General features: G+C 43.8%; 1 protein-coding gene across 23 annotated transcripts in view; it reads left to right on the top strand.

Annotated features, from left to right (window-relative positions):
- Positions 1 to 22009, top strand: part of Ank3 (ankyrin 3) — a 483262-nt gene that overhangs the window by 411043 nt on the left and 50210 nt on the right. For 12 of the 23 annotated variants that reach the window (XM_052744755.1, XM_052744776.1, XM_052744765.1 and 9 more), the window contains 4 exons: positions 306 to 412; positions 5945 to 6169; positions 8850 to 9004; positions 20778 to 20989. In XM_052744755.1, the coding sequence (XP_052600715.1) occupies positions 306 to 412; positions 5945 to 6169; positions 8850 to 9004; positions 20778 to 20989 (699 nt within the window). Of the gene's footprint in view, positions 1 to 305; positions 413 to 3460; positions 3494 to 5944; positions 6170 to 6698; positions 6798 to 8849; positions 9005 to 20777; positions 20990 to 22009 lie in introns of all 23 variants that reach the window. The other 11 variants (XM_052744761.1, XM_052744757.1, XM_052744760.1 and 8 more) reach the window with 2 other exon arrangements.

Here is a 22009-nt window from a genome sequence, read left to right as displayed (position 1 = left end):
CCAGAAGTGAGCTGCTGAAAAGCATGCAAATTAATTTCTCAACATTTCCTTTACCATACAGATAATGCCAAGGTGCTTTCTTAGGATTTCCACATGAAATATATTTTGTCAATACACTTTATTTATCTTTTAAATGTTCTCCTATACAGACCCTAATGTAGACCCTATGAACAGGATTCGCAAGTTCTTTATATTGAATGTTAGCTTCCCCAGGCTTATAAAGAAATGTAGATATATTTTGTATGTATAGAGAAAGCTGGTGTCTCATGTGGGTGGCTGATGTCGCTCTCTGTTTCATTTTTCAGCACCTGACATTCACAAGGGAGTTTGATTCAGATTCTCTCAGACACTATAGCTGGGCAGCAGACACCTTAGACAATGTGAACCTGGTCTCGAGCCCCGTGCATTCTGGGTAAGTGCCCGCATGTCGTCTCTCCTTATTCCATGACACTCACATCGCATTTATTATTTAGCGTTATCCATGCATATTGAAAACCTCCATCCATATCTGTGGATATATTCACCGATGAAATACATGCTCATTCGTGAGAGTGTGTGGTTTGCATTTGTAAATCATTTAGTAAGTACTTTGGGGGACAAGTCTGTCTGTGTTTATTCCTAAAAGTAGAGTATCAGAAAAAAAATCAGTTATTGATACAGCAAAATTTCCTGACCATTATGATCTTCTAGAAATCTTTAAAATTCCTTTTCAATGAAACAGATTTAAAACCAAGTTATTTTTCTTAACTTTTTTCTAAAATGAAGCTTTTTAAAAATACATATCTGATTATTCTTCCCTATAAAAATATGAAGTATAGAGCTGGGAAATAGTTCAATCGACAAAGTGCTTGCCACACAAGTATGAGGACCTGGGTTTGATTCCCCAGAACCCACATAAAAAAGTTGGTCATGGTGGCTCCCATCTGCCACCCCAGGGAGGGAGAGACAGTGCGGACAGGCAGATCACTGGGGTCTGCAGGCCCACTGCCCTCGCCTGATGGCTGAGTTCCGAGTCAACGAGAGACGCTGTCATTGGCTAAGGAGACAAGACTGACAACACCTGAGGAACAGCACCTCAAGTTGACTCTAGTTTCCACATGCACATGTACACAGGAGCACCCCTAACCACATGTACGTACACACAGGAGCATGCCCAGCCACATGTACATACACACAGGAGCATGCCCAGCCACATGTACATACACACAGGAGCATGCCCAGCCACATGTACATACACACAGGAGCATGCCCTACCACATGTACATACACACAGGAGCACCCCTAACCACATGTACATACACACAGGAGCATGCCCAGCCACATGTACATACACACAGGAGCATGCCCAGCCACATGTATATACACACAGGAGCATGCCCTACCACATGTACATACACACAGGAGCATGCCCAGCCACATGTACATACACACAGGAGCATGCCCTACCACATGTACATACACACAGGAGCATGCCCAGCCACATGTACATACACACAGGAGCATGCCCTACCACATGTACATACACACAGGAGCACCCCTAACCACATGTACATACACACAGGAGCATGCCCAGCCACATGTACATACACACAGGAGCATGCCCAGCCACATGTACATACACACAGGAGCACCCCTAACCACATGTACATACACACAGGAGCATGCCCAGCCACATGTACATACACACAGGAGCATGCCCAGCCACATGTACATACACACAGGAGCATGCCCAGCCACATGTACATACACACAGGAGCATGCCCAGCCACATGTACATACACACAGGAGCATGCCCAGCCACATGTATATACACACAGGAGCATGCCCTACCACATGTACATACACACAGGAGCATGCCCAGCCACATGTACATACACACAGGAGCATGCCCTACCACATGTACATACACACAGGAGCACCCCTAACCACATGTATATATACACAGGAACATGCCTAGCCACATGTACATACACACAGGAGCATGCCCAGCCACATGTACATACACACAGGAGCATGCCCTACCACATGTACATACACACAGGAGCACCCCTAACCACATGTATATACACACAGGAACATGCCTAGCCACATGTACATACACACAGGAGCATGCCCAGCCACATGTACATACACACAGGAGCATGCCCTACCACATGTACATACACATAGGAGCACCCCTAACCACATGTATATACACACAGGAACATGCCTAGCCACATGTACATACACACAGGAGCATGCCCAACCACATGTACATACACAGAGGAGCATGCTCAGCCACCTATAACCACATTCGTCTACACACACACACAAATGTGCACATATGTGCACACAAACATCAAATGTATCATTGATTCGCCTCACTCATTGAGCCAGTGTCCCTGTAAGCAGCGCACTCTGTCTTCAGTTCCCTCATTTGATATCAGTCCCTTTTTAATTGATGATTTGTTTTGTGCGGTTGCCGTTTTTCCAAAAGAAGCTGTAAACTTGAAAGCTTCCAATTGACTTTGGCACCTTCTACATTCCTGAAATAAAATTGCCAATGAAGTTATAATTAGGAAAAAAAAGAAATGAATCTTGAAAGAAAATAAAGAAATCTCCTTTTAAAATGACACAGTACCAATGTATGTGCCCCAGAAGTGCTGATAAGAACCACATTAAAGGGTTCCTTGTCCCTGTCTCCTGGCAGAAAACTGAACAGTGACCCGCTGCAGTCAGTGAAATGATAACCAGTATGCTTTCAGATGCTGGATTCTTTAGTAGGTAATTCACTGATGAGATCACTGAGAGCCATATAAATGGGAGGGAAAATGTTTGCTAAGATAATAAATACTAGGCTAGTGAGTGGATAAAGCACTCAGGCAAATACCCACCCGATCCTAAAGCCCAATGAGGCAGCAGCGACTATCTTCCCAGCATTCCTAAAGAGAGATGGGGCAGAGCTGGAATCGCTGGAAGCCAGCTGGCCAGCTCGCCTGCTGTTTGCAGCAGTAACAACAGACTTCAACCAGGTGGAAACTGAGGACCAGCAGCTAAGACTGTCCTCTGACTTCTACATGTGCACTGTGGCACAGGTGCACACACACACACACACACACACACACACACACACACACACACACACAGGAACCATACATGTATGCTATACACAGGCACAGCATGTACACACATTAAAATAATAAACATATCAGGGTATATTTCTTTAATTTCTCTTGAACACAGCCAATGTCAGGACAGTCAGAGAAGTCCCACTTGGAGTTCAGAGCACTGATACCAGGTCTGAGGACTGTGCTCCACAGCAGCTAAGGCAAACATGTATTCCAGGCTGTCCCGCAAATGCTCAGTGCCGTGGTTTCATTTTCTGAGTTTTTCCTTTTGCTTGTCATTGACATTGTCTGTTGCTTGCTTCTAATGACCGTACATTAATTTCTCCCATTTGCTTTTCTAAATTATTTTGCAGCTACTCGTCTCCGCTGCCTCAGTATGACTCAAGGTGATAACCGTGTCCTCTGTGTACTTTTTTTCTTTTATGTGACATCCCTCAGTTAGATGGCGTCAGTGTCTGTACAATGTCCGCACTCGTCACTCTGCCGTTTGCGAAACGAGACGCCTCCACCTAGCAGTTACAGGGTCATTCATGGCGCTCGTGACTGCAATCTGACCAGCAACACGATTAGAGATTTTGAAAGATCACCTTTGTGTGTTTCTCTTTGTTCCTACGACCTGTGTTGCATGTCGTTTGGGTTTTGCTCAGGTCTTGTACAGAATGAGTTTGGAAAACAAATCACTGTGTTTCACACTCATGGCCTACCTTAACCCACTCACACCTTTCCTCCCTCTGTTAGCTCTATGAAATTAAAGATTTTGGAACGATAAATGGCTGCAAGCACCGGCCATGTGCCATGTACTCTGTAGAGTGTCCAGGAGGAGGTTCTTCCAGATTGTCATTCACATCCTCTTATTCACTCCATTGATTCTGATAGTCTTTGTAGCTGGCACAGTCTTAGATTGCCCCCCCAAACCTCCCTATGCTACCTTCAGGCCACTCAGCTAACGTCACCCTACATCTCTGTTTGCCCGTCCATTTGTTAGTCTTAGTAGCCAAATCTCACCTGTGCTGTTTCTGAGCTCACGAAGCAAAATTTTGCTCATAGATTGATTCAGCTGACATTGGCCATGTGTTTGCTGTATGGGGACTCTGCTGGGCCGTGTGGGTCAGGTGGTGAATATGCCAACCCAATCTGAAATGCTGCCTGTGTTGTTGAGGCTCAGCTGTTGCCCAGGCACACACTCCAGTGTGCATTTGCACTAGCACAACCACGATTTCAAGCCCAGGGTTTGTGCTGAGTCCTTCTTCGCACACCTAGTGATGATAATCGATCTTCACCACTAATTACAGAGAAAACTGAGACTTTTGTCCTATTATCTTGTTATAGTAGTGCCTTTGTTATTGAACGACATCAGCCAATGATGCTCATGTGTGCACGCACACACTATATAATACATGTGTGTCTAAGAAAACTCAGCACTTCAGAACACTTTCACAGGAGCTGCAGGCCATTCTGCATTGGACGCAATTCATGTTGGTGAATGGAAGCAGATTCCCATTTTCTTTGGTGGAGAAGGGAGACTTTTTGTTTATTTTCAAGACAGCCTTTCCCCCTCCTGACTTGCGTATTTTAGAGGCAAAAGTCTCTCAAGATAGCATCATAGCAAGCACACAAAACAACAGAGAGAAAACTAGCTAAATCCAAACCCTAAGCAAAAGGTGAGTCCCCTTCGCTGGAGAGCACTTGATAATGGAAACACACTCAGCTGAAGGGCTCCCTCCACCCCGCTGGGGCGCTCTGTGGGAGATGGCAGGCCAGTTTGCTGAGGAAGTCTTCCTTGCCAGGAAACCCACAGCTACGTAGGGGCTTCAGACCTGTTGGCAGGATGTTAGCGCCATGCCTAGATAATTATATAGAAAAGAATTTTGATGGATAGGATTATTTTCTTAAAATAATACTATAGGGAGCCATAGCGTTTGCAGAGGATCACTCTCTGGTGCTACTTGAATCATGTGTATATTTCAGCTCTAAAAATCATCATGTAAGGATACGTTTGCGTTGCCGTCTGTCTATTGGTTTTGCATTTACCAAAGTGCCCATCGCTGACAGAGAAGGCTTTCCACTGATCTAGCTACATACAGGAAAACCATTTTCCTTATTAGCTTTGACATAAAGCCTGATGACAAACACAGACGCTCTCAGAAATAATGTTTCGGTTCTACTTCCATTACCGCAGGGCATATTCATATAGGGGATTTTAATAGCTTTTTAGCCTCTATTGTTTAAATGGTTATTGAAAAGATTTAATCCCTTTCCATCAAAATCTTAGCAAATCTAGTCACCTGCTTTTATTTTTCTATTTCATCTTAGTAAAAATTGAGAGTGTTGGTATGAGTGAATTGTCCCTTTGTGTCACAAGTTGTGTGTTTTATACTATGCTGTGGAGTCTCGTCTGATGTGTACTGGAGTGAGGTCCCATAAACAGGTTAGGGGAGAAACTAGAGAGAATGAAAATGACCCTTTACTGTCCCCTGAGCCATCCTCAAAGGCTACAGAAAATAGTGGGGATCTTTTTTTTTTTTTTAAATCTGCATCCCTTTCATAGATAATTTTAATTCCAATTGAAGACTATCACTGTTCCTTATTTGTGCCTATGGTGACTTCCTTGCCTCCTGGGAGGGAGCTTCCTCCCACCGAAACCCAGTTGTCTTTCCATCTTTGCCCTGAGTCTGAGATCCGTGCATGTCTGATGTGACTCCACAGTAGTGACTTCCAACTGTTGTTTTAGAGAAGGCACGGCAGCTGCCTTTTCCTACTGTACATTTTACCTTGAGTTTCAAACTCTGTGCCGAGTTTACTTCTGTCCATGATGGCATCTGATCTTCCTCCCGCAGGTTTCTGGTTAGCTTTATGGTGGACGCGAGAGGGGGCTCCATGCGAGGAAGCCGCCACCACGGGATGCGCATCATCATCCCTCCACGCAAGTGTACGGCCCCCACCCGCATCACCTGCCGCCTGGTAAAGAGACATAAACTGGCCAACCCACCCCCCATGGTGGAAGGAGAGGGATTAGCCAGTAGGCTGGTAGAAATGGGTCCTGCGGGGGCACAATTTTTAGGGTAAGTTTCTCCAGTTTTTACGTTGGCCCTCTCACCACGTCTTTGATTTTCCTTTAGTCCTTGCTAACTCAAGACATTAACTCTGAAAATGGCTTCAGGAACCTCACTGGGGACTTGGGTGTGGTGTCAAAGGTCACCAAGCTGCATAATAGGCCGTGGGTTCTTAACTCAGTTACTGGCCAAGGCACTTACTAACCAAGAAGCATGCTTTCTGCCCCGCGACGGGTGCGGTGGATCCCTGCGGCCACCCCCGGAAATCAAGGCACCATCCTTAGAAAATATTACAGGTGGAATGAATGATAGCACCTCACTGCATAAATGGCTACCTTGCGGGCACGTCTCTTTCGAAACGTTTAACTCGGAGAGACATAACCCACCGGGGTGTAGGGTGTTTTACAAGAAGGAACACTGAATTTTGCTTCATTGTCTGAGGTGGCACTTGGCAAGGCAGGCAGGCTCTGTCGTGATGGACAGTGTGTTCACAATCTCCCCTTCTTGTTTCTCTTCCTGCTGCATGGATGTTACTCAGTAAACTGCACCTTCCTACCCATCCTCCCCCTGTAAATGAGGGCGAGAGCTTGGTTAGCCGAATCCTGCAGCTTGGGCCTCAAGGAACAAAATTTATTGGGTAGGATCTTCATAGACAAGATCAGAATGTCTACAATTTTTTTCCTTTCCATTTTCAATTTTTTTTTTCCTGTCACACCCATGGTCGTTGTCTTCTTCTTGTCTTCAGTTTGCTCTTCTTTTTCTGGTTTTCTTTTTTTTTTTTTACACGCTTTCAGTCGATGTGTGTCGCTGAAAGAACACACCCATAGTGGCTTGACTTAGTGTGGCATCTCCGCTACCTTGTGCTTTCGAAGCATGTGGGACTCACTGCAAGCATTCCGCTGACGTTGTGCATCCGTCGACCCACCTTTAATTTGAAATGTTTCTTCTCTGTGTACTTATTAAAGCTAGACTGACCGTCTCATTTTAACCAGTGTAAGAGAAGGTATTTGCAGGCTTTGGATCAATGTTTGCCACAAATGCTGTGTATGTGTGTGTGCGCGTGCGCGCGTGTGTCTGTTTGTGTGTGTGATTAGACTTAGAAAGCACTTATGGCACAGTGTAATCTTTATGGGCTTTGGGAAGCAAAAGAAATCAACCAATGAGTCAGATAACTTTGAATGTGTCAAGAACACAAGATGTTTAAAGAAATGGGACTGGGGGCAGCCGGGATGTTCTGTTGAGTTGTCCAAAGTCTTTTGTCCTGTTTAAGCTGAAATGTGTCATTGTTTGCTTGTCTGACTGTGTCTGCCTTGGCAGTTTGCATGAAAAGCCTGTTATGAATTGTCCTGCTTGGCTGTCCCCTTGGTCAAAGACCCTGCTCATACCTTCTCTCCAGCATTGTCGAGTGTCCTACACAAAGCCACAGAGACAGTATTGGACACATTGACCTGCAAAGATCGTATCTTGTTCTCAAAAAATAAAATGATACCTAATGTCTGAAGTATGGTTTAAAATTATGGGAAATTTCTTAATAATACTGATAGGAATAATTGCTCTTATTTTTACTTATTAAAGAAGAAAGGCATTATAAAAATTTATAATGATTTTGGCCAAAAGTAAAATCATGATATTTAATCAGTCTCATTTCAAAATGAATGCTTTTATAAGTAGTTGGATACTCATGTTATTTGTGGTTTTGATCTTTACAACAATCTCTCTTTATGCTCTGCCTACTAAAACCTATATTTGTTGCTACCATGTGTATAGAAACAGCTAGGTTAAGACAGGTTACATATAATCTCTATAGAGAACAATGATACTGTCTATTAAGCATCACCCGATAAAGCTGCACAATCCAACTACATAAACTGTGTGTGATTGTGGTCTGCTTACTTCCATCCATCTTTTTATCCATAATTCTGTAAAACTTAACAAAACAATTTCCCGTGATTGGATTGGCGATCTTCGATACGCCGCCGTTCTCCTTCATTCATTTGTGAAAGGACACTGTCACAAGTTAACGTCTTCCTGTGACAATTTCAAGCTGACATGCGCTCTTCCAGAACATTCCAGTATCCCCGGAGAGGTGGTGGTCAGGTCAGGCAGAGAAGCGACCCGTCACCTATTCACAAATGGAACAATCAGAGAAACCGGTTTTACTGCAAAATCATGCAAACTGTTGGAGGGACTAGATTATGACAACGTCTGCTTTATTCCTGAGAGGAAAAAAAATAGAGAAATGTTCTTCAGAATTGGAGTAAATTTCTTTGTTAAAGAGATGACTGTGTCCTTTTAACTCATTAGCATCTTGTATTATATAATGTACCTATTATGTTTTTTATTTTTTAAAAAAAAATGGACCAGCTTTCTTTCTTTAGGGCCTATTTTAGTCACGCTTAATTCCTTCACTCAAATTGCCTATTTATATGTGTTTAATCCCCCCCCCATTCAATTTGACGCCTAACACACAGTAGGCCTTCAAGAACTATTTGTGAATGAATGATGGCATGTTATTGGGCTTGAAATATTATTTACTTAGCGATGATTCTGCAGCTTTGAGACCCAACCCAAATGGCACCTCTGATTTCCAACTCAGTACTGTTAATGAGACTTTTTTTTTTTTTTTAAAGAATTCTACCATCGATACATTTAATTTGGTCCAAAAATCATGTGGCTTTTTGTTTTCTAGCCCTGTCATCGTGGAGATCCCTCATTTCGGGTCCATGAGAGGAAAGGAGAGGGAACTTATTGTTCTCCGCAGTGAAAATGGTGAGACCTGGAAGGAGCATCAGTTTGACAGCAAAAACGAAGACCTCACCGAGCTCCTGAATGGCATGGATGAAGGTAATGATGCCCCTCGATTCTGTGGGCACGGACAGGCAGAATGCAAGGGACTGTGCAGAGTGAGTGACGTGCTGATTGAACATTCCCTGATGCAGAATCCAGGGCCTTCCACATGTACTGCTGTTTTCCATGCCTACGCTCCCATCACCAGCACAGTTCAGATGGACAAACACCCTCATTGTTTTTTCGTTTTTTGATCAATTCATCAGTCTTTCCAAGACCCGAGAAGGCTTTTTTTTTAGTGAAAAGAGTAACACGAGGGGGTGGGGGTGGGGGATCCAATGAGAGTATATAGTATTTGCCTACAGCATGAGCATTTACAATATGTTTTTGGAATTTTCGTTCCATTTTCTCTTAACTTATTTCAACATCTTTCATGATTTTTTTACTGTCTCTTGAGCCATAATGGTTTTTTTTTTCAAATAACTGTCAAAACTTATTGGAGTCTGTGTGTTTTGATGTCTTATTCTTTGAGCTAGTGAGGCTAGTGTGTGGCTACAGGTCTCTTTTCACATACATTCCTTTTTGGGGGGCACGGGTGTCTGGAGGTATTAAGATAGGATTTCATGTAGCCCAGGTAGTAGCAGATGACCTTGAACATGTGATCCTCCTGCCTTTGATGTCTCAGAGCTAAGATTACAGTTGTGTGCTGCCCATGCCTGGTTCACACTCCTTGAGGTTTTGTGATGCTTAGAACTGTATCAGTTTTTCTTAGTAAATGGTGGGTACCAACTGGTGGGTACCAAAGCTAGAAGAGTACACGTGTAATGCAGTCTTCCTTGAGATGCAACACAAGGCAGATTAGAGAACTGGTTTGTGAAATGGTGCTGTGGAAAGGAATCCCAGCTAACTGGGACAGCGACTTTCCCTCCTAATTGGTGTAGATTCCACAGCTGTTTTATGTCACAGGGGAGATCTGTTCCATAAGATCGAAATCGGTTCTTTTATCGTTTTATTCACTGTGTTTGGAGTTCATCTACCAGGGCCTCTTGTGGGTTCAGACTGTGGACCATGGAGGTAGACAGATTTGGGATGTTTAAAGAATGAAGGAGCAAGTCCCTGGACCCCTGTGAGCCTAGAAATAGAAATTGTTTTCTTTATTTGTACAGGGTTACCATTAAGATGAATAAGTAATTATGTGAAGCCCTTAGGAAATAGACTCCTGAAGCTTTTAATTAAATACCAGTTATTGTCACAATTGTTTTCATCTACAGAAAAAAAAAGTGCCATACCAAAAATTTGGTATAGGCTGGAGTCAACATCAATCATGCAATTTCAAGATGCCTATACACTAAGGTAGAAAGAAACTGTCTCATCTGCACTGAAAAACATTCCTTTTCATGTGGAAGTTCGAAAAGAAAGCATAGCTCATAAGTTCAGCAATCTTACTCTTTATTATTATTATCATTTTATGTGTATGAGTATCTTGCCTGCATATGTGTCTGTGCATCACATGTGTCCTTGGTGTCTAAGGAGGTGGTGAACCTCCAGTGGGTGCTGGGAATCGAACCCGGGTCTTTCATAATGGCAACAAGTGCCCTTAACTACTGAGCCAACTCTCCAAAGCCAAATCTTATTCTTTCTTAACAGACCACAAAGCAGACATTCGTTGAACCCAAGTGACTTATGCAGCTTGCCTTGCTAAGCAGAAGGTCTAGGGCTGCAATCTAATTGTGCCTGTTTTAAAAGAGCTACAGCTATATCCCACTTGTTTTCAAAATGCATGTCCTATGAGAAAGAAGACAGGTGGAAAATTCTAGAAACCTCTAGATTTGGTCCAGATGAGATTTGGTCAAGATTAAGTCCAAAATAGTCCTTGTAAGTGATACATTCAGTGAGTGTAGATTATCCAAGGTGTGTGCAAATGCTGCTGGGAAAATAGTTTCTTAACTATGATTTTAAAGACCAGGTAAAACTTTGGTTCCATTTTACACGATGAAAAGGAAGTGTAGATACTTCCATGTTTAATGAGTCTAGTACTAGAGCCCATTAGAGCAAGATGTTTTGGTCACACATTAAATATAACAGTTAATAAGAATGAAGGGAGCACAACATATTTATAACTGAGGCTCAGTTATCAGTTAATCTGATTTCATACCAGCCTCAAGTCCCACTTCCCACCACTGTCCTGATCCCCAAAGATACTTCGTTATCTCTAGAACATCCCTATACCCAAAGCTACTTAAAAGTGGAAATCATTCTGGTTTTTTGTTTTTGTTTTTTTAAAAGTCACAAGTTCTTTTCCTTGATTATTCAACCATAGACTAAGTTCTCCCAGGAAGGGGAGCCAGGCCATGGCAGGAGGTCCATGTCCAGAAAAAAAACTCATCCAAACCCTCCTGAGGAAGCAATGCTGCATAGTTAGATACCGGGTACCTGGCATGAGCCAGGTGATTCCCCTGGTGAGAGAGAAATATCCTCAGGCCCCACACTCAAGAGTCAAAAGCAGGGCTTCACCCTGTGTTCCTCCCAATTCTTGTTAGATAGCTAAAAAAGCAACACATGAAATAGACCAATCACTCAAGATTTCCTTAAAGAACTAAATCAGTCTACTGTTACTATACTCAACCTGAGAGTTTCTCTCGTCATAACAATTAGGTGTCATACATTGTCTATGGCAAGTGACATCCCCTACCCCCTAACACATGCTTACTTTAAATGTCTCCTTTTAATGTTCCCTCCTCTATAAGTACATTCCATGTAGTATTTTAGTCTATATTTCAATAATCAGTCTTCCTCCATGCAATTGTCTAAAACTATTAATACCCACATGTTTAATACCATCTTAGTCAATAATATTCCAGTCTCCAGTTTTTACTAAGCAAGGCAGTTGTTGAGGCTGGGGGGATGCTCAGTGGATAAAGCGCTTGCCGTGTAAACATAAGGGCCAGTGTTGGGATCCCTAGAGCTCCCTAAAAGCTGCCCAGCCCTGGCAGCTGCCTCCAATCCCAGCACTCAAGAGGCAAAGATAGGGAGGCCCAGGGGCAAACTGGCTAGCTAGACTAGCCAGAACCGGCTAGCTCCAGATTTAGCAAGACACCCTCCTTCAAGAAACCCTTCCTTCAAGGAAGATACCTGACCTCAACTTCAGGCCTCCACATGCACAAACAGGCAAACACATACACATGCCAAAAGAAAAATAAAAGAGTTGTAAAGATCAGATAGGCTTTATTGTTTTAACATATGCAGAGTTTTTCCATGCGTATAAAAGTTAATTGCTCGAACAACCTCAAGGAACCACAGGTCCAAGTAAGGGGATCATTTTCCCAGTGTGATACTGACATTGGCATCATGGTCTGTGGAAGTCATCAAGGCCAGAATTCCCATCCTGGCCTCACACTCACTGTTATTGGCTGGAACCAATCTCTTTAACATTCATCTAAATGCACCTTGCGAGGATGCCTTGCGGGTAGCTCCTGGGCAATGGATGAGCTGGTACATGTAGAGTTCCTGCAGAAATGCCTGCTGCACAGAACCACTCACTCATGTGACCATGCTCAGAGTCACAGCCACCACACGAGCTATATATAGACAACTAACTGCAGTCTGGCATTGGCCTAAGGACAAAGGGGCATTTTCCCCCATTTGCTCAGCACTACCATTTGCAGGTCGAGCTATCTGCCTGTAGGAGTTCTATGTCTTCCAAGTGAGCACGAGTTCAAATACGCAGACAAGGTCAAGCACGCACCACTACCCAGTCAAGAAGCGGTAAACAGATGTGGATTTCCAAACACCGGCTGCCTTCTGTACTATACACATTCACCTCTGTATATTCTCAAATGAAGCATGCTCCTCGTGATGGCTGCTATGAATTCTTGTCCTGAGAGGGACTGGGACTCACCCAAGGAGATGAGCACTCAGGCACACCTGGGAGGTGTTATTTTTAGGCTTCGGGCTTGCCTGTGAGAGAACCAACCCCCACCCCCTGAGGTTAACTGAAGTGCCCTCAAAGTGAGTGGCATCATTCCCTGGATTGGGGTCTTGGATTGTAACAAAGGAGAAAGCTAGCTGAGCATAAATATTCACCATTCCAGCTTCCTGGGTGGATAAGGCTGCCTTAAGTTCCTGTTACTATGAATTTACTCTACCCTTATGATAACCTCTACCCTTAAACTGTAAACCAAAATAAACCCGTGTGTGTGTGTGTGTGTGTGTGTGTGTGTGTGTGTGTGTGTGTTCATCCCAGACAAGGCCTTTGGTTGTGCAGCTCTATCACTCTACACCTTATTGCCTTAAGACAAGGTCTCTCACTTTTTTCCCCTAGGCTGAGTGACCAGCAAGCCCCAACTCCTCTCCTGTCTCCACCCCCACCCCTCCCACCTCCTGACTCCAGTACTGGGATTACATAGGCATGCCTGGCCATGCCAGGCTTTGTAAGTGGGTATTGGGGATCCAAATTCAGGTGGTCATGTTTGCACCAAGCCGCCTTCCCCGGCTCCTATTCCTATTATTGTTAAACAAGCCAGAGCATCAGTGGTTAGGTCAGTTAAGCAAGCATGTTAGCCAAGCTGTGTCGAGGTAAACTGCTGGGATAACACAATGTTTGTCTGGGTGTGAAGAACCTGCCCGGTTACCAACTCAGGTTTCAGGTGGCAAAGGCAGTTTTTAATCTCTGGCAGCAGACAGAGATTTTATCTATGTCTTTGCAGAAGGAAACACGCTGCAGATGAGTTAACAAAATTCACAGGCACACACGCCGTTACCAAGCAGTGCACCAAACTGAATCCACGCTGTCAGTTTAATGAAAACCTTAATTAAACACAGAGCCTCCAAAGTCCTAAGGGCTATTTTTAGTTCTGTCAAACCTGGGAGCATGCGCTAAAAGGCCCCTTCCTCCTCAGTGGTCCCTGACGTACAAATCAAATCAGAGGGCTGTGGGTTTATTTCTGCAGTAGCCAGTGGATGTGAGTGGCTGATAAAAAAGAAAATGTGGTACAAATGTAACCCATGCTAGAGAGAATACACCCACTTCTAACTCTATTTGTGTCAATGGTATATTAGAAGTAAATTTCTAGGTTCAAAATTGGCACTTCGGTTCAAGACATTTTAACGTTATCAAGCTTGAGACAAATAGTAATTTTAAAAATTTTAAAAGTAATTTTGATGAGCGGGGACAAAATGTGGAGCTTTACATTATGTACATGGTACATCAGCACCACCTGCTGGAATCATCTGGTAGTGACAGTTTTGAAAATTTTTCCAACTTTCCAGCTTCCTAACTCAAGATGGCATTTGAAGCGCCCAATAAATAAATAACAATTTGCTTCAAAATCCCAAAACAAATAACGACAAAATGTTTACGTATTTTCAATCTGTTTCCATAAACTGGTATTTTAAACCAACTGAAGGAAGACTGCTGCATGTCAAAAGGAAAAATGCTTCAAAATAGTCTCTGAAACCAGAGACTTGGAAAACGAAAATTGAACCAAAGCAAATTGGAGTTAATAATTCCCTCCTCCCTTCCTCCTTCCCTCCCTCCCTCCCTCCCTGGAATAGACCCAGCAGAAATTGTCGTACCTTTAACTAAGGAGGACATTGAAAAATTATGGATAGAAAATGAAGCTTGGCAAAGAGCTTGTAGTAATTTTTTGGGAGAAATTAACAGCAAATATCCCAAAAGCAATAGAATTGATCTTATAAAGAGAACTGATTGGATCTTGCCTTGAATTGTGAGGAAAAAAACCCATATCTGGAGTTCGTACATTTTATACAGATGCCAACATACAAGGAAAACTCCCTCCCTCCCTCCCTCCTTCCCTCCCTCCCTCCTCCTCCCCCTCTCCCTCTCCCTGTCCCTGTCCCTCTCCCTCTCCCTCCCCCCTCCCCCCCCCCTCTCTCTCTGTGTTCTGCCTGCAGGCCAGAAAAGGGCACCAGATCTCATTATAAATGGTTGTGAGCCACCATGTGGTTGCTGGGAATTGAACCCAGGTGCAGAGGTCAGTGTGCCCAGCAGAGCAGGTCTGTGCTGTAACTCCTGGATGTGGTGCATATGATGGGCACCTGGTGGATGGTATTTAACTTCAAGGCATTTCCATGATCTGGTTTCGAGATAGGATTGTATTGATTGTTTTTCTCCTTAAATGTAGTGGTAAATGGTGTAAAGGTTTGAAGAGAGGCATGATGGGATCATTTTCCCGAAAACAGTGTTTCTATTTGCACAATGGGTAAGCAGGCTGAGCAGAGCATGTAACTGAGCAGAAATCAAACCCTAGCACAGAAATTGTCATTTGTGGAATGTTGAGGCATCTGTATTTCTTTCCTTAGACTTCACACTCACACCAACCTGGTCACACTCATACCAACCAGGTTGTAAACAGTCTTTGAGAACAAAGGCAGTAGATGAACATGGTTGCTGGGAGCTGAACACAGGTTCTCTGGAAGAGCAGGAAGCGCTCTTAACCCCTGAGCCATCTCTCCAGTTCCTGAGTTCTACATTTGGAAGGCCAGCTATAGACAGGATGAGTGCACTAAGACTATCCCTACCAAACATGGCAAGTCTAAGGTCTTCTGAGCTAAGTGGGAGAAGCAGTCTGGGACAGTCAGGTCGAAGTACCCAGTGTGGAACTGAGGGTCTATACTGTTAACAAGCAACACCAATCCATAACAGTAGCAAAATTACAATTACGAAGTAGCAATGAAACAATTATATGGTTGGGAGTCACCACAACCTGAGGAATTGTATTAAAGGGTCCCAACATAAGGAAGGTTGAGAAACACTGTACTAGGGACTCCGTGCAGGCATCACGTTTATGGTATCAATTACCTTCTGGACATTTTCTCTGTGCCAGGGAGGAAAGCTAAGCAAAAATTCTTGGTCAGATATTCCTACTTCTCTGTTCTAAATAATGGACCATTTAAAAATCTCAGTGTATATAATTCATTCCCCCCAAAAGACACCAGTATTGTCAGGCTTTATTACTGGTTGTCTGGCCGTCTGACTCACCTAATGGAATTTTTTTTTTATCTGCAATACAAAACTTTGAGAGAGGTTGTACATTCTCATGAGTTTTTAATTCCCGTAGACCATCCCCTGAACAGTAACTTGAATTTAAAACACACGGCAGGAACAGACCTCACTGGGGATTTAAGAACCAGGAAGACTAAAGCCACTTTTTCATACAGAAATTTTTTTAAAGTCTTTTTTAATTTTTGTATGACTGTGGACATTGTCTGTAGAGACCAGAGGACAGCTTTCAGGAGTGGGTTCCATGGACCTAACTTGGGTCCTCGGACTCGTACAGCAATCACTGGTACCCACTAATAAGCCATCTCACTGGTCCTCACATGGAACTCTTTACAAAAATTATTTTTAAAAAAGAGCACACGACGGCAACTTCCTGCTACCTGTATTATCAAAGTGTGATCTAAAGGCTTGCCGGTTCTCCAGAGCGGAAACCGTTGACACTTCACTCATTGTTGATTGAATTCTTGGTTAGGCAACTACAATATGCCAGCCCGTCAGTGCCCAACAATGCGTGTTTTAATGTGATTTCACAGTTAATGCATCTTTTGGGAAAAGAAAACCTAACTCTTGGTGCATACCAACTTCAGAGTCAAAAGCGTTGAGAGAAGCTACCTGGGCTAGTGGTTGTGTCCACAAGTTGAAGCCAAGCATTGGAGTTTGTTTTATTCCCACTCTTAGCCCTTCTCCTCCCCCCTCCCCCGCAGCTGGGTCTTCACTATCCGATTTTCTTTTTCTTTTTAATATAGTATTTTAATCAGTTCTTTGAGAATTTCATATAGTTCCTCCCTCAAATTCTTCCTAGATCTGCCCCCTACCTCCCACCTCGTCCTAACTTAATGCCTTCTTTTCTTCCCCCCTTTTTTTCAAACAATTCACTGAGCAGTTACCTGTTTTCAAACATTCACCTACATCGTTTTATTGTTATTTCAGCTCCTTTTTAAAGAACAATCTGTGGCAAAATGTAGTTTCATTACTTATCATAGTTATATAGTTATTGTTATACATGTAGTAGCCCATAAATATTCGTTAAGTATTTTGTTTTTATAAGTTTTATTGGGGGTGGGTGGGTCCCAGAAGAGGACATCGTATACCATGCAGCTAGAATTACAGGTGATTGTGAGCCACCTCATGAGGATCCTCGGCACAGCACCCAGGTCCTCTGCAGGAGCAGTGAACACTCTTGACCAGAGCCCTCTTTCCAGCCCCCTGCCTCCCTACTTACACTCTTGGTGCCACATCTTATAGTCTGTCTCTTCCCCCTCTCTCTGTTTTTACACACATTACATGGATAGGTACGTGGTTATGTAAAAATGTGGTCAGTCAGTCCAGAATGCCCTTGAGCAGTCTCATACTCTCAGGACACAGGTCCTTCCTAGCAGAATTAGGAAAAACTCACCTATTTGAATGCCATTTCACGACAGTCTGCATGAACAGCTGAGCCGCTCTGCAGGGCCACCTAATGACAAATTGGTGGTCACAGCAAAAGATGCCCTCTTAGTTGGTGGTGATGTGATACAGCCATTGACACAGATGATCTGGACTTTCTCCGGTGGCCACAGGCGCTATGAACTCTGGGAATTTACTCTCCCGCAGAAGCTAACCGACCCCTGTGGGGGAACTTGGTCCTCAGTTGCAAACTCCCTTGCAGTATTTTCCTGAATCCTTACTTTGTTGCTGTTCTGGAGCATCGTTGCTTTATCTTTTTCCTCCAGTGTTTAGGTTTGGAGAGTCAATGCCGCCGAAACAGACAAGAGCCAACTTCCAACTCCACTTTCTGTCCCGGATGAGGCCAGTTTTAATTTCCCCTCGTGGACAACTGATTTGATTTCCCCAACTCCATGTGCAGGGGTTGATCTGTAAAACGTGCCACTGCTCTACCTGTGCAATGACCCATTCCGCCATTCAATATATTTTTATCTGGGATGAGTCCTGATTTCAGCCCGAGGCAAAAATTGTCCTCATGGATGGGCAGTGAGATGTGTGGAGAGTGTGAGGCTCAGATGAACAGTAAACCCTGGAAATAGCAGTGGTCCACCCCCCTGAAGTTTGGGAGTTGTTCCTTTATCCCTGGATGATGTCTTCCCACTCCCTTCCCACCCGCAGGAGCATCCCTTGTTCCTGTGAAGTAACCATTACTCAACTTGAAAGTTCCTTCTACGACTTTCTCATAAAGATGCACAAACACGTTCCGAAGACATGGTGTTCCTAAAAGGGTTTCTGCTTAGTACGTGGCTCACATCTTCTCTGCTCTGTGGGTCACTTCTTGGGCTCCCTCCTTCCAATAGCTCTTTTTCCGGACGCTACATCTAAGTGAGACCCTCCTCCCTGCCGCCGTTCTATGGTTCCCTCCAATTCCTCTCTTGGTTTTACTTTCTTCTCAGTGTGGTTTCTGCTGCACACCCCCACTCCCCACCCCCTTTTTAGACAGTAAGTTCCATGAATGTGGTAACTTTAGTTCCTGCGTATACCCAACAACTAAGGGATGTACCTGTCTGGCCTTCAGTAAACACTTGGTAGATGAACGAATCCAAAGCTTTCTGTGCACCCACGGGGCTGTGTGGAATGTGGGTGTGTGGCATGTCTTATTGATGGGCACATGGCTGTCCAGTGCTCATCTGTCAGTCAACAAAGCTTTGCATGGGCTTACGAAAAAAAAAAAGTATAAGAAAATAGGATTTCTAGGTCCAAGGAATTTCATTTTGAATGAGTGGTTCCCAATTCTCTCCAATTTTAATTTTATTTATTATTGGAGGAGGATTGTGGGTGCTGTGGCACACATGTGTTGTTCAAAGGACAGCTTTCAGGAGTTGGTTCTCTCCATCCTTCGTGGGTTCCTGGGGTCAGACTCAGGTCCATCAGCAGCAAGCCCTTTTCCTGCTGAGCCATCTCACAGGACATCAATGTCATTCTCAGAAGATCATCCCCATTAACATCTAGCTGTGATTAATAGGAGCACACACCTTTTCTCATCCTTTTCTGATTCTTCAAAAATGGGGAACTTACTTTTAGCTGCCTGAAGAGGTGGACGGGGAGGTGGAGAGTATTATTGTTTTTTATCATTTCCCCTGTAAAGTGTTGAATTTGAACACTGTATGTCTATTGACCGTTTTCCAGCTTCGGGGAGCTGACTGCTCCTAACATTTTTCTGTTACCTCCTCGTGTGTCTCTCTCGTCAAATCACAGCCTTCACGGGTGTCGCACATGAACAGGTACTCATGTCAGCTGAGACTGTTAACCTTCCTAACGTACCTCTCTCAAGTTTACTATTCTCATCATGGAAAGCATCACACTTTTGTCCATACAATAGTGTTGGGGGTCAACAAGATGATTCGGTGGTTAAAGACACGTGCCACCAAGCCTGATGACCTGAGTTTGATCCCCAGGACCCACAGTTGCTTTCTGACCTCCACACGTATTCACACACACACACACACACACACACACACACACACACACGCACATATAAACAAATGAATGTAATTTAAAAATTACCCCCAGACCAACAAGATGCCCCCCACCACCACCCCAGACATGGTTTTTCTATATAACAGCTCTGGCTGTCCTAGAACTAACTCTGTAGACCAGGCTGGCCTCAGACTCACAGAGATCCACCTGCCTCTGCCTTCCGAGTGCTGGGATTAAAGACGTGCACCACCACTGCCCATTTATTTAAAATTTGTTTGCTGTGTATGTGCATGTGTGTGTGTTGCGCATATGGGGACACACACAGGCCAGAAGAAGGTGTTGGATCTTCCAGACCTGGAGTTACAGGTAGTTGTGAGCTACCCAACATGGGTCCTAGGAACTGGACTGGTATTTTCTGGAGGAGCAAGAAACATTTTTAACCATGGAGCCATCTCTCCAGCCCCTACCCCCAGCCTTTTACTAAAGCTCTGGATTTCTAGTCTTGGACAGGAAGGTTTGCCCTAAACCCCAACTGGAGGTGTGCCACCACTGCCCACTAAGATCCCAGTGTTTAAAGATGTTTGTTCCTCCCAAGCAGAATTTAGTGTGTGTGTGTGTGTGTGTGTGTGTGTGTGTGTGTGTGTGTGTGTGTGTATGTGTGTTATAGCTACTAAATAGAAAGATGACCAACTGTACAAGACTAGGAGTTGAAGCAGGCACAAAAGACAAATACTACATGATCTTACAGGCATGGAGTAACGCAGTTGGTCTTATACTAATTGAAGGTAGAATGGTGGGTAGGAGAGGCTGGGGAGAGGTTGAACATTGGTACAAAGTTACTGTGGATAGGAGCAAAGTGTTCTGCTGTGGTACTATACAGTAAGGTGGGTGAGCTCAATGACAGGGATGTACTGTACGTTTCAAAAAGCTACAAAGGAAACATTTGAGAAGATCGTTGTATGGAAACTGATTCGTGCATTACATGGTATATATGAGCTGAAATGTCTCGTGGGACCTTGCATGTTCAATTTGCATGTTTTAGAGTATCAATTCAAATTTTATAAAAAAATTACCTTCCTGGGTTGGGGCTATGACTCAGTTATCAGAGTGCTTGTGCAGAATGCATAGAGTCCTGGGTTCAATCCTCAGCACCCCGGAAAACTAGATGTAATGGACGGCGCATGCCTGTAATCTTAGCACCTGAGAGGTAGAGTTAGGAGGACCAGAAGGATCAAAAATTCAAGTTCATCCTTGGCTATCTAGTGAGTTTGTGGCCAGCCTGGGGTACATGAGAACTTGTATCAAAAAGAATAATTTTTAAAAATTTTCTTAAACACCAGTTGGTATCAAGGCGCTTTGTGCAAAGGCACCTGTTCATGGCTTCTCATCCTTGCTGTCTTCCAGAACTTGACAGCCCAGAAGAGCTGGGGACGAAGCGCATCTGCAGGATCATCACGAAGGATTTCCCCCAGTATTTTGCGGTAGTTTCCCGGATTAAGCAGGAAAGCAACCAGATTGGTCCTGAAGGTGGGATTCTGAGCAGCACTACAGTGCCCCTCGTTCAGGCGTCTTTCCCAGAGGGTGCCTTAACCAAAAGGATCCGAGTGGGTCTCCAGGTACTGATCACAAAGCATGGACTTTGCAAGTCCTCTGTACATGTCAAGAACTCATGAGTGCGTCTTGCTCCAGAAGCATTACAGTCATTCATCCTTTGTGATATTGATAATTAGAGTGTTTGGGGAATTAATCTCAAATGAAGAGTGTTTAAGTGTAAAGCTAGCTTATTGACTGGTCAAACATGGTTATGTATTTTTAGCAGTTTTCTGTTTAAAAGACTCAATTGGAGCTGGGGAGTTGGGTCAGCTGGTAAATGCATTCTGAGCAAGCATGAGAACCGAAAGTTCGATCCCCAGTCCCATTTAAAAAGAGCCAGATGTGGCAGCATGCACTGGGGATGGGGGAAGAGCAGAGATAGGAGGATCCCAGCCAGTCTTGACAAACTGGTAGTTCCAGATTCCACGAAAGACCTTGTCTCAGAAAATAAGGCGGAGAGCATTTGAGAAAGACACCTCATGACCTCTGGCCTCTGTATAGAGTGATATGCATCATCTCCATTGGTTTCCTTTAGAAAATACCCTTCTCGTTGTGGGTCCTTGGCCTCTGTGTATAGAGCAGCATACTAGAGCTTGGTCTATAACATGTTGCTGAATTTTGCAAGCGCTCACATTTGGGCCTATAGGACTTCATAAATGCTGGCCTTCTTCCAATCCAGTTGGAACTTGGTTGGGTTTAGAAAACTGACTGGAAATGTTGGCAAAAAATGATCTCTCTTATATTTATTCACTCCGATTAGTTTAGTCTTTCACTCTTTATTTTTCTTTATTGCAGAAGAAAAACAGAAAATGATGTAATGATCATTTTTGTTGTTAATCCAGTGATTAAAAGTTGAACCGACCATCAGCTTTTCTTTGTGAGGCTAGACTCTCATTCTGAGGCGTTGTTGGGGAGGGAGTGGGGGGTGGTAGGCAGACCTCATGTGTCAGTGGGGTTCCCTTCATCTGCCCCCTCATATTGAAGCACTTCTCCAGACAGTAGAGACACCAAAAGCAGTCAGTTAGGCCTGGCTGACGATAACT

The sequence above is a fragment of the Peromyscus californicus genome, unplaced genomic scaffold, assembly GCF_007827085.1.
Source record: "Peromyscus californicus insignis strain IS unplaced genomic scaffold, ASM782708v3 Scaffold_19__1_contigs__length_69161282, whole genome shotgun sequence".
In the NCBI taxonomy this organism is placed as follows: domain Eukaryota; kingdom Metazoa; phylum Chordata; class Mammalia; order Rodentia; family Cricetidae; genus Peromyscus; species Peromyscus californicus.
This window is presented reverse-complemented; position numbering and strand designations above follow the sequence as displayed.